Source organism: Halichoerus grypus, chromosome 1, assembly GCF_964656455.1.
Source record: "Halichoerus grypus chromosome 1, mHalGry1.hap1.1, whole genome shotgun sequence".
In the NCBI taxonomy this organism is placed as follows: domain Eukaryota; kingdom Metazoa; phylum Chordata; class Mammalia; order Carnivora; family Phocidae; genus Halichoerus; species Halichoerus grypus.
Genome location: NC_135712.1, coordinates 59,165,183 through 59,177,275, shown reverse-complemented (window position 1 = coordinate 59,177,275; position 12,093 = coordinate 59,165,183). Strand labels below are relative to the sequence as shown.

The 12,093-nt window shown below is 44.9% G+C and overlaps 1 protein-coding gene across 1 annotated transcript in view; it reads left to right on the top strand.

Moving 5' to 3' along the window:
• Positions 1 to 11,413, top strand: part of DRD3 (dopamine receptor D3) — a 31,596-nt gene extending 20,183 nt beyond the window's left edge. Inside the window, exons 4-7 of the mRNA XM_036107138.2 lie at positions 5,465 to 5,661; positions 6,733 to 6,810; positions 9,577 to 9,922; positions 11,082 to 11,413. Of these exons, the coding sequence (XP_035963031.1) occupies positions 5,465 to 5,661; positions 6,733 to 6,810; positions 9,577 to 9,922; positions 11,082 to 11,278 (818 nt within the window). The 3' untranslated portion in view covers positions 11,279 to 11,413. The remainder of the gene's footprint in view (positions 1 to 5,464; positions 5,662 to 6,732; positions 6,811 to 9,576; positions 9,923 to 11,081) is intronic.
• Positions 11,414 to 12,093: the final 680 nt, after the last annotated feature.

Below are 12,093 nucleotides of genomic sequence, written 5' to 3'. Positions count from 1 at the left end.
TTGCATTACTCTTTACCATTCGTTACTTTGTTGTTTTCATTGAACGACACTTTATACACACAAACATGGCTGTGGACACACACATACTCCCCGAAGCAACATTCCCTAACACAACTCTGAGAGGCTGCCTGGCATTAAAATACTATTTTTGATGAGTGTTAAATATACTTTTTGGATTCATCTGCTAACTAAGCTACCTTCTATATCTTAGGTTTCTACACAAAAATACATTATTCTAAGTTGGAATGTGTAGTATGGGAACTCAGTACCACTGGCAGACCCCGGCACTGCTTACCCCTGGTCAGCAGCAAACCCCCACCAACGTTCAGTCCACAGAGTGGCTCCTCTTACTCATTCTGGGAGGTGGGCAGGGCGGGGGGGGCGGGCTGTTCTACTCATTCTCTCTCTCACGCGCGCGCACACACACACACACACACCCTAGTAACAGTTAAAAACGGTCTCAACATCTGACAGTAGACCGAGTTCCCAGTTAATGTCAACATCTAAAGTGAAGATGAATGATGAGCTAATTGCAGTGGTGTTGCCACCAGTGAGATCATTATTATTCCAGAAACAAAACTCAGAAAACTGTCTCTCCAAAAGGATTTTCAAATATAACATTGAGAAGGCAAAAATGCTCGCTTCTCTCTCATCTCTTTCAATCTCTCTTACTTTAAAGAAGTACATGATTTATTCTATTGCAACTTTTTTTAAGTCGTCCATTTATTTATTCATTTATTGCAGTAATCTCTACACCCAACGTGGGGCTTGAACTCACCACCCCAAGATCATATTCCTCTGACTGAACCTGCCAGGGACCTCTCTCTCTCTCTTACTTTTAAGTTTATTAATAAGACTATAGTAAGCCCTCCATTTATTCATATATAGCATCCAAGTGTCAGGTCCGTTGTAAAGGCCCAGTGGATATTAGCTACCACTCTTGTTGTGATTACTGTGTGTTAGAAAAGGGTTCTGTGTGTCCAAATTTAACTCTGCACCGGCTCCAAAGAAAATCTGAGTAGCAGCAGTTCTGCTGGTGGTTGTGGAGGCCAGTCACCTCGTCCTAGAACACAGTTCAGGGAATTAGTGAGCAGAACTCAAGGCGAGGCAGCCCGGCTGTCCTTCTCTGCCTCTGTCTGACCTTCACAGTACAGCTTCATTATCTTGATGGATGTGGGTTCCTTAGCAGCTCTTCCATCTATAAGGAAGCTCCCAAGTTCATTCGAAAGCCCGATATAAATGACTCCTCTCAGCCATTTGTTTCTACTCACCCTGTGAAAAGTAGAGGAGGAAAGGGCAGGGTACCACCAATGACACCCGAGAGTGGAAGGGGCTGGATTTTCACTAAGCAGTGCAACACAAAGGAACTTTCTGGCAGAGCTCTTTTTAATGAAACCAGCTGCCATATGGGATTGCGAATTGTCAGATGACTTAAGGCAGAAAAATGTTGAACTTCAGTTTCCTTCATCTTGGCGTTGTTCTTATTGTCCGAGATGCAACATGCATTTGTGGATATGCACGTAAGGCCGGATCTTCGGTCACAGAGAGTTCCAAGGTTGGGGGGGCCTGGCAGCTCCCAGCAGGGGCCCAGCAGTCAAGCTAAATACCCCATCGCTGACAGCACGCAGTACTGGTACTAGAGGAAACGCTAAGAATCCCTGAATGGACAACCCAATACTCTTATTTCACAGGTACAAGACTAAATAGTCTTAATTTTCCTTTGAAACAAGGAAATGGAAGATACTATCTAGATTTGAGCCATAGAATCCCTCACCTGGCTTTCAGAACACTGGAGCCAGTGGAAGCCTGGTTGAGAAACACATAGTTAAAAGAATAACAGGCTCATCCTGACTTCAGGTGCATCAGGCTCTCCTGTCTTTGGGAACGAGGTGAAGACAAATCCTTCCATGAGCTTTAAGTTCATGAACCTGTCAAGTCAACCTGCTTTTGGCCTTGCCCTTCACATCACTGTGGGACTCAAGTTCCCAGGCTAGCCCACAAAAGCCTCTTCCACCCCTTTGTGGAGCTATTTAGTGTTTTTGTCGCCCATAATGGTGCCTGGAACAGAGTAGTTTCTCCATAAACTTTTGTTGAATGAGTAAGTCGATGAGTTCTTCTTATCATCCTTTCTTCCTTAAATGTTAAGATTAGTTGGGGTAAACATCCTCGATCTCAGAGAATGAGGCGTAACCCTCTGGTTTTCCCCATTATCTTCCAGCCAGCGACTGCTTATGTGCTGATGTAAAAGGCTCATTTGTCCACTTCACTCATGTATTTGTCACTCTCATATTCATCCAATAACTACTATACTAATAGCACAGTACTGTCTTGGTTAAATAATCATGACAAGGCAGTTCATCTCCGGGGGGCGGGGTGGAGGGGTGCTCACTGCCCTCACCACCTCATCTGGAACTCAGCAGAGAGAAGCTTCCAGAATTGCTTCCAAAAACACATACGCAGACCAGACCCAGTGGGAGCCGGGCAGGGCCTCATTCACTGGCCACCAGCCTCCAGGGTCACTTTACCCGTTGACAGGCCTCACAGGACTTCGCAGCCTGGAGAAATTGTGGGAGAGGCCGCAGAGCTCAATCTAAGGACGGGCAGCAGTTTAGTCAGATAAGAGAGGCAGAAAGGGATGACTGTGCGGGCTCAGTGATCGTACATGGAGGGCCTTTGGTGGCCAGCAACTCTGAAATAGCTCTGTGTTCTCTCTTCACTCTCTCGTGTGTATGCTTTCAATATTTTAATGGAAAAATAAATACTTGCCCATAAAACACAAGGTATAAGGGGTTACATAGGCATACATATATGTAGGCCTCCCTTCTACCCTAGACCGTTAGCTGCCCTGTGACCCTGCCCAGAAGCAAACACTAATCATCTTAAAGATAATGCTTGAAACAAGTATGTATACACACACACACACGTACACACACACACGTGTTTCCACTTTTTACACAAATAGAAGCATACCACACCCACTTTTGCTCCTGGCTTTTTAAAAGTAGGAGTTAATACCCTACTATGAAGGAGTGCCCTTGTTGCAATGAGCACTGGGTGTCGTCATATTGTCAGCGATGAATCACTAAATTCTTCACCTGAAACTAATATTACACTGCACCTTAACTAACTGGAATTTAAATAAAAACTTGAAAAAAAAAGTCGGAGTTAGTATATAAAATCTAGAGGTCGGCTTCCCAGAACCCAGAGGAGAGTAGAAAAGGGTAGAAGGTATATCTGGAGGGATGAATGGGGCATACCCCGCACACCAGCAATGGTAACCAGACAAATAGCGGGACGGTATCTATCCCTGCCCCCGTCCTGGCCCCCTTCTCACTAGCCCAGGTGCTCAGGCATCTCCTCACAGGAGGTGTTTAAATCGTGGTCAGATGCTGACAACAGGGGAGCTGATTTCAGGAAGAGGGCTGATCGCTGCCCACATGACTCCTTATAGATTCAGAAAGACCAGCAGCAGCTCCCCTATCCTACCTCCAACCCCGTCTCCCCCAGAACACCAGAAAATGCCCATTTGGTGACCACTGCTCGAAGTTTTATAAGCCATTTTCTAAAGGATGTTGACACAGACTTGGTGAGAGGACATTAATTTTTCCTGAATTTTACCCTCCTCCCAAGAGAATCAAAAACTTTGGGAGCAGCTCCTAAAGATCCTCGTGTCAGTGCTATCATTAAAAGGCCTCGCTGAGAACTGAGTACACTTTTTGTTTTAATTATGAGCTGTTGCTCCCATCCCTCCCCCACAGATATTGTTCTTTATAAGTCTCTCTACAGGTTTCCACTCCAAATGATACCTTGCCTTTTAAGTTCAAACAGCTCAGAGGAGGTATATAATAAATAATAATAGTAAAGAATAAATAGTAATAATAATAGCTACCATTTATCCTCATTTAGTCTCATGAGACCTTATTTTTATCCTTCTTTTCCGATAATGAAGCTGAGGCCTGGCATAGTTAAGCAATGTGCCCGAGTTCACAGTTAGCAAATGGCAGACCTGGGTCTCCCACCCCAGGCCTGGCCTCTGCCTAGCTCAGAAGACCGGAAGGCAGAATGAGGGGCCCAGATGGCTGGCTACAGCCCTCTCCCCACTAGCTCACACCTGTGACTCTACCTTCGGAGGCCAGATTTGGGGTTGTTGAGAATCCCCTACCCTTTATAAAAATTGGTTGGGTATCCCAACAGCAGTTGCTACCAGTGCGGGGCGAAGTGTAAATTTGCCATTCCCGGGGGAGGGGGGGCAGCCAAAGTGTAGAGGGAGGCAAGTCAAAATCACAGACAGAACACTGGTTGTAAGGTCAGAGTGACCGGAGAAACTTATCCAGGCTCTGCCCCTTTCAGGCTATGGGATGCTGGGCCACTGACTGAACCTCTCTGAGCCTGAGTCTGTTCGCCTGAGGACAGAGTCAGTGATGACTCCTACGTCCCATAATGTCGCCACAGTGGTTAGGTAAGATGATGTGTGTAAAGGCCTTGGCACAACATCTGGAAGATATTAGTTTTCTTCCCTTTTCTCTTCCAGATGAGGCGAGTTGCAGGCCCTATTCTGGGCATTGGAGGAATTTCAACATCTGCTAGCAAAAACAGCAAAACCACAGGGACTCTCTAAAGTGCAGCGACAGGTGCATTTCAGGACATAGAGCAGGGACAAAGCTGCTCCTCATTTCACATTGTCCACAGTGACAATATCCTTAACAGCCCGCTCCCCATCCTACCCCTGATGGGTCCTGAGATTCCCCAAGAAACAGAATTGCCTGCATTCAGCCACCACCTGCCCTGTACCTCAGATTCACATCGGAGGCTTGGCGTTCTCAGCAAAGAAGCCTCCCTCTCTTTGCCTTCAACAACCCCTTAGTGCCTCCGCACCAGCAGGCCCTTTTCTGGGGGCTGCCTCGCCCCCAGGAGCCTCTGGCCTGTTGCTCTGTGACACTCCCCGCAGCCTCCCGGGCCACAATCCTCTGTGACTTAACACGGCCTTCAGGAAGATCGCCTGTCCGTGCAGACCGAGCCCTTCAAGGGCAGACATGTTTGCAGCCCGAGCAGTGTCGGGCAGGGAATCCCTGGGTAATTTTCTTTTTAAGGGAACTGTGAGCAACACCAAGATGAATTGGACCTCCTCCCCTCAGGGAACTGACAACATAACCTCTCCCATCCCCACAACTTCACAAGCAGCCGCGTGTGCTAACAACACCGAAGAGGCAAGGCAAGGGCTGGGGGGCACAGAGGAAGGAAGAGTTACTTCTGACTAAGGAGCTGGTGGAAGCCTCCACCAATGAGGCAGCATGTGAACTGAGAGGCAGTGAGACGGGAGGTGGGCCCGGAGCCCCTACTTCCCAAAGCCCCGTGTGGCTTAAATGGTGGAGACACCACACATGTATGCGGCCACATTGTGTGCTCCCCACCGATGTCTCATATTGGCAAACTGCTTTGCTTTCTCCTTTCCTCTCACTCACAGGAGACCCCACTGTCTGCTCCATCTCCAACCCTGACTTTGTCATCTACTCTTCAGTGGTGTCCTTCTACCTGCCCTTTGGAGTGACTGTCCTCGTCTACGCCAGGATCTACGTGGTGTTGAGACAGAGGAGACGGAAACGGATCCTCACTCGACAGAACAGTCAGTGCATCAGTGTCAGACCTGGCTTCCCTCAACAAGTAAGCACCCCGGGGGGGGGCAGAGGGAGAACAGTGCCCAGCCCTGTAGCTTCCCAGCCTTGTGTCCAGCAGCGCTTGCTTTTGCTCGTGCTGCCCCACTGGAGAGAAACATCTCACACCCACCTTCTAATCTGCTGGTATTGGCTACGCTTTAGAGTAGGAAATCGAATCCAAAAAGGGCATTGTGAGTCTTCCCTAGAGTTCACATTGCTTAGCAACGTGATAGGATAGTTTCTGGACTTCTTCTGCTTTCCATCAAAGTTTTCTATTGCCCCCATATGGCCAATGGCACAAACGTCACACTAGATCTGCTGTTGTAAGGTGGCCTTTGTACCGTGCACTGCTGGTAGGTCCCGAGGATTGGTTTTTGAGCAGACCACTTATTCCAAGAATCACTGGGATCCATGGAAAGCTTTTTTCCTTAGTATATCTGCCCCTGTGTCAAGGTGCTGACCAGCTTGTGAAATGGAAAGCTGATGATGTGTATTATTGGGCTTTTTGATGCTCTGAAAAGGAGAGCTGCCTCAGCACTGATCTTCCCTTTGCTTGGGCTGGAAAGTCTGCTCATCCCAGTGTCTGGTACATGCTTGCAATCTTCTAGGGAAGGGACAGCAGGAATATTATACAGCCTCTGCCTTCATGGAGCTTAGAATCTAGACAAGCAGATAAAGCAACCCTCTACCCGAAGTTAACTAACAGCCCCGGGATGTTTGCGAAATGAGATGAAGGCAATTAAGCACCAAAATAGAAGTGCCGAGGAGGCTATGAGAGAAGAGGTCAATATGCTCAGGAAAAGGCTTCACAGACAGAGTAAGAACTGAATTTGATCTTGAAGGCAGGTCCAATTTGGATGGCTAGATTAACCTATAATGACCTGAGTGAGAGTCAGTCTCTCAAAGTTGAAGTCCCACAGTTTGGGTAGAACAAGAATATTTGTTCCCGTGAAAGAGGAGGTAAGGACCTGAAGCTGAGGATATGAACAAACCTTGAGGATATTCAAAACATTGGCATCTATATGGTTCATCCATGTAGACCTTAACCTACAACCATTTCTCCTTCAACCCACCCTAGTCTTCCTGTCTGAGGCTGCACCCCATTCAGCAGTTTCCAATAAGGGACAGATTTCCATCAGATGCCACGGGGCAAATGGTAAGTAAGCCATGTCTTTGATTAGAGGGAAAAAAGAAGATACCTTTTCTCAACACCCTGACTTGACTTGCTTCCACTTCCACCCCAAAACGCAATGGCCCCGATCCCTTACTAGTATCTTTTGTATATAACAGATATGAGATCCTGATTTGAGCTTTAGAATAGGAATCACCAAGTGATATGCAGAAAGCATATCACTATTGAGCTAGATCCCAATGACTGGAGCCTGTGACCCTTGGACATGGTATGAGGATGCCCTCCAGAGTCACCTGCCTAGAGGGAACAGGGTGTCAATGAAACACACATGGGCAGAGCCAAGAAAAGCAGAGAAGAGAGGCTAATGTGAGACTTTCGAGTGTCCTATTTCCCACTGCATATGGGGGAAAACTAAGACAATTTCATGGTCACCTTTATCCTTGTCCTTTCAATTCAAGCCAGCCCTGCCTCCTCAAGCAAGCTGAGTGAAGAATGGAGGTGTTAGAAGATCACTATTCCTCTGCCTGAACTCCAAGTAAATATTAGGAATAAAATTTTAAGAACTCATGATGATGAAGGTCTGAGCTTTGTGCCGTCTCTGTACAGCTAATTAACCACTTTTTAGACAGGCCTCGTGTGGCAGTTAGAGATTCTCACTGTAAATAATCTTTTAATAGGTAAGAATTTTCAAGTTGCCTATAGCCGATCTAAGGTGTGAGGAGGCTCCAAGGCCAAAAGGAGAAAAGAAGAGACTACTAAAGAGAGAATAGGGAGGCAAGAGGCTGGCGTTGCCAGGAGTTTGGAGAAATCGGTCTGTCCTGCATTCTGGGAGTGGAGGGCTCTGCCGGCCCAGCCCAGACGAATCCAGAGTTTCTTCAAGCCAGTCATGGAGGTAGTGATGAGGGTCTGCAGAGAGCTGAAAAATACACTCACCGATATATGATCTGGGAAGGATCACTTTTCTTCTTTAGGACTGAATTTCCACATCTGTAAAACAGAGACAAGTTATGCTAGATCAATGTTCTCAAACCTGAGATTTCATAAGGACAGTCAAGAATTTGTCCCCAGTCCCTTAGTTTCCGAAATAATGCATTTGATGTTAAATATCATCACTTTTAGAAGATTACTAGATGCCAGCACAATCATAATCTTGGTTATAAATGGCCATTCACATAATATGCTTATATTAATTATTTAAAAACCCCATCAAAATGAAAACCAAAATTTTTTAAATTATACTGGAATCCCTGTGAATACCTCTGTGGAGCACAGTTTTTAAAACACTCTATCGTTTTAAAGGTCCATTGCACTGATTCATTCAGCAGTGTGTCGGAGTGTGTACAGTGCACTAGCCCTGTGATTCCTGGAACTAAGGCGAGAGTAGGGAGCATTCTTCGTTGCTGACACTAACATATAGACAAAGGAATTTACTGGAAGGATACCAAGTAGCTCAGACTCAATGAGAAGGCTGGAGAATAACTTCAGACGATGCTATTCATGCCTAAGGAAGAATCAGGTTGGAAGACCTGGGACACTGGACACTGCCTGCCATCACTGCTAGACAAATTCTGAAGTCTCCCTACTTCACCAGCTCCAGTTCAAGGTCTTAGGTGCAAATCTCTAATGGGCTGGGCTTGGTTTATGTGCCAGAGCTCTAGATGACTGGTGGGGATGTGCGGAGAGTGAATATGTGGCTTTTATGGCTTTCAGTAATGGGAGCTAAGGGGTCCTGCCCTGCTACTCGAGATTGACACTTTCCATTGTCCGATTCTTCAAACATGGAAAGAAGTTCAGATGTTGAACACACACACATCCCCACCAAATACCAGAAACGTCCACATACTCTCAGGGTCTACTCATCCTAAACGTATTTTTTCCCAACTTCTTTTCTGTTTTACAAATGAGGCTCAAAGACATTTAATTAACTTGCCCAAGGATACATCTAAATAAGTAGGAAAGCTGAGGTGAAAATCCTGGGTTTTCTTTCTCTTCCTTCCTTCCTTCCTTTCTTTATTTTTTTCTTTCTTTCTTTCTTTCTTTCTCTCTACTTTTTATTATGGAAATTTTCAAAAATAAAAAAGTAGAAAGACAATTAACCCATGGCCAATTAACTCATGCAATTAACTCATGGCCGATCTTACTTCATTTCATCTGCACTCCCCGCCTACACTCACCCATGCCCATTGGATTCTTATGAAGCAAATCCCAAACATCATAACATTTCAGCAAAAATATTTCTGTAAGACTCTCTAAGGAAGATTCTTTATAAAATGTATAACTGCAATACATCACCCTAAGCAAATAAATAACTCCCTAATATCATTAAATATCCAATCAGTGTTCACATTATCCCAATTGTCTTGTAAGTTTTTCATAGTTGGTTTATTTGAATCAAAATTCAAATAAGACCCATACTTTGCAACTGGTAAATGGGATTGTTGTTGTTGTTGTGATTTATTTGTTGAAAAAACCTGAGTCATTTGTCTTACAGAGTTTCCCACATTCCAGATTTTGTGATTTACATCTTAGTAGCGTCGTTTCACATGTTCCTCTGTATATCCAGCTCATTCTAACTCAAAAAGGCCAGGCTATAGTCCATACAACCCTCCTCAAGGGACTACTGTGATTCTCAAATGTTCTATATCTGGTAGGTGTTTTTTAGTTGTGAAGTCAGAAGCAGATTTTATGTACCTTAACTTTTCATGATCCCACTACTCTCAGATGTGCCCTCAGTAGGTTTCACAAAATGATGATTTCCTCTAACTTCTTTGCATGCTCTTTCCTTTTCAGGAACATTCAGAAGATAAACAGTATCCCCAGGAATGTCAGGACCCTCTCTTGTCCCACCTGCAGCCACTCTCCCCTAGCCAGGCACACATGGAGCTGAAGCGCTACTACAGCATCTGCCAAGATACTGCCTCGGGGCGATCAGGCTTCCAAGAAGCCGGAGGAGAGTTGAAAAGGGAGGGGAGGACTCGGAACTCCCTCAGCCCCACCATGGCACCCAAGCTCAGCTTGGAGGTTCGAAAACTCAGTAATGGCAGGTTGTCGACATCTCTAAAGCTGGGGCCCTTGCAGCCTCGTGGAGTGCCACTTCGGGAGAAGAAGGCAACCCAGATGCTGGCCATTGTGCTTGGTGAGTTTGGGTCATGTTGAGTTGGGTTGAGTTGGGTTGAATTTGGTTGGGTTAGGTTGAGTTTGGTGGAGCTGGCAGAGGGTACTAAGGAACCACATTTGTCAGAAATGGAAATCCAATAACGGTAATATTTATAAATGTTTGCGATACAATTGAGAAGAGTTTGCATATCAATGTTAATTCTGGGGAAAATTCAACAGATCTGGGCTGAAAATATGAAATACAAAATTGAGCAAGTGACCTAATTGAACTGTGTTTATCCATTATGTTTGTTGTCTATCACATGAGATTATAATGGATAAATCAAATAATAAATAAGATAATAATTCAACAAAAGTGTCTGGCACATATTGGATATTTAATAAAGGCTTATTTATTCTAAAATATTAAGTGAAAAAATAGGGATGCAAAAAACTGCTGTCATATGGTGTGATAACATCTAGATTATTTCAAATAGAAAGAAAAACATGAAAATTAATTCACCAAGATGTCAAAAGTGATTGTCTTTGAGTGGTGGGTGGTTATTTTTCTTCTTTCTACTTCTCTATATTTACCAAGTTTTCCATGATGTACAAAATCAGGGTTAATTTTTATAGTAGAAAAAATAAAAAATTTATTTGAGTAAAGAAAAAAATTGATGTCACACATAGCATATAGAGTTACTGAAGGCAATTCATCCTGTTCACTGCCACTGACAAACCTCACTTTCTCATACCTCAGGGACTTTATGAGAACATCTGGATGTAATCTCAACAGCAGGAACTGCCAGGTCTTTAAGGTCTTCTTCCCTATCGGTGCCTAGGATCATGTCTCACACGGCTAGACATTAAATAAATATTTGAACTGAACTGAGAAGTAGAAAAGACTAGTAAAGAGCTACCTAAATATCAAACTAGAAAATTGATTTAGGAACAAAGGCCGGAGATGAATCAAAGATGTAAGTATGTAACTTTCTCATCCAAAAAAAAAAAGAAAAAGAAAAAGAAAAAAGAAGTGGCTCATCACATCTACTTCATAGGGTTGGTGTAAAAATTAAATGGGTCTGTAAAATTCCAGCATGGTGGCTGGCACAAAGCAAACAAACATGAGTCATTTTCATGTTATAACAAAAGGAGTAAGCATACCCCTGACCCAGTTTCTCTCTTCCTTTGCAACCCAGGGGCCTTCATTGTCTGCTGGCTGCCCTTCTTTTTGACCCACGTTCTCAATACCCACTGCCGAGCCTGCCACGTGTCCCCAGAGCTTTACAGTGCCACCACGTGGCTGGGCTACGTGAACAGTGCCCTCAACCCTGTGATCTATACCACCTTCAATGTCGAGTTCCGTAAAGCCTTCCTCAAGATCCTGTCTTGCTGAAGGAGGGGAGAGCGTGCTCCCTGTGCCCACCCTTAGCCGCCAGGCCATTGGGCCACTGGCCAGGGTCTGCTCAGAAAGACTGTGCTGTGTTCTCTGGCGTGGGGTAGGAAGAAGACTCGTGGAGCCAGGACCTCCCTGAGTAGCAGGTATAACCAACTGCTTCCTCCTAAACAGAATGTTCTACCTCCCCAGCTAAAATCTGACTTCATCCTGGCAATCTCCAAGTGGTTGGGAGGTCCCCGAGTGACAAGCAATAATTCAGAAAGAAGCTGATAAAACATGACTCTACACATACACAAAATTGTCATCAGAGGCATGATTCATCACAGTGAAGAAAAAATGAACAGATCTCATAATTGTCAACTCACCAGGGGTCCTTGAAATCTCAGCCAGTAAACCATCTTGCAGAATAACCGCACTCTCTTCTGTCAAGCCTCTAATTAAACTGTCAGGCTGACCTTGTACTGTTGTGGGCCCATGCCCTTTTGGTCATTCCTTTTGTTCACTGTATGCTGAATTATAAGGGCACGGCCAGTGCTTCTACCTCTCTGTAGAATCTGGCTGCCATTGGTGAGGGAAATTCCTCACCCTGAGCGAAACATTGTCCCACATTGGGACCCAGGCTTTCTTTCAAATCTTGCTACCCCTGCACTGTAGTTCTCACTAAGAAGGCCCTCTGACTCCATTCCCATTATTCTCGGAGACTCAACTCCAGAGTAATTCAGGATGAGGATGTTAAGGGAAAAAGGAATGGTGGCTCCCACTTGTAGTATCAGTTTAAACCATATGGTTCATAACATGCCTTCAATATGCTT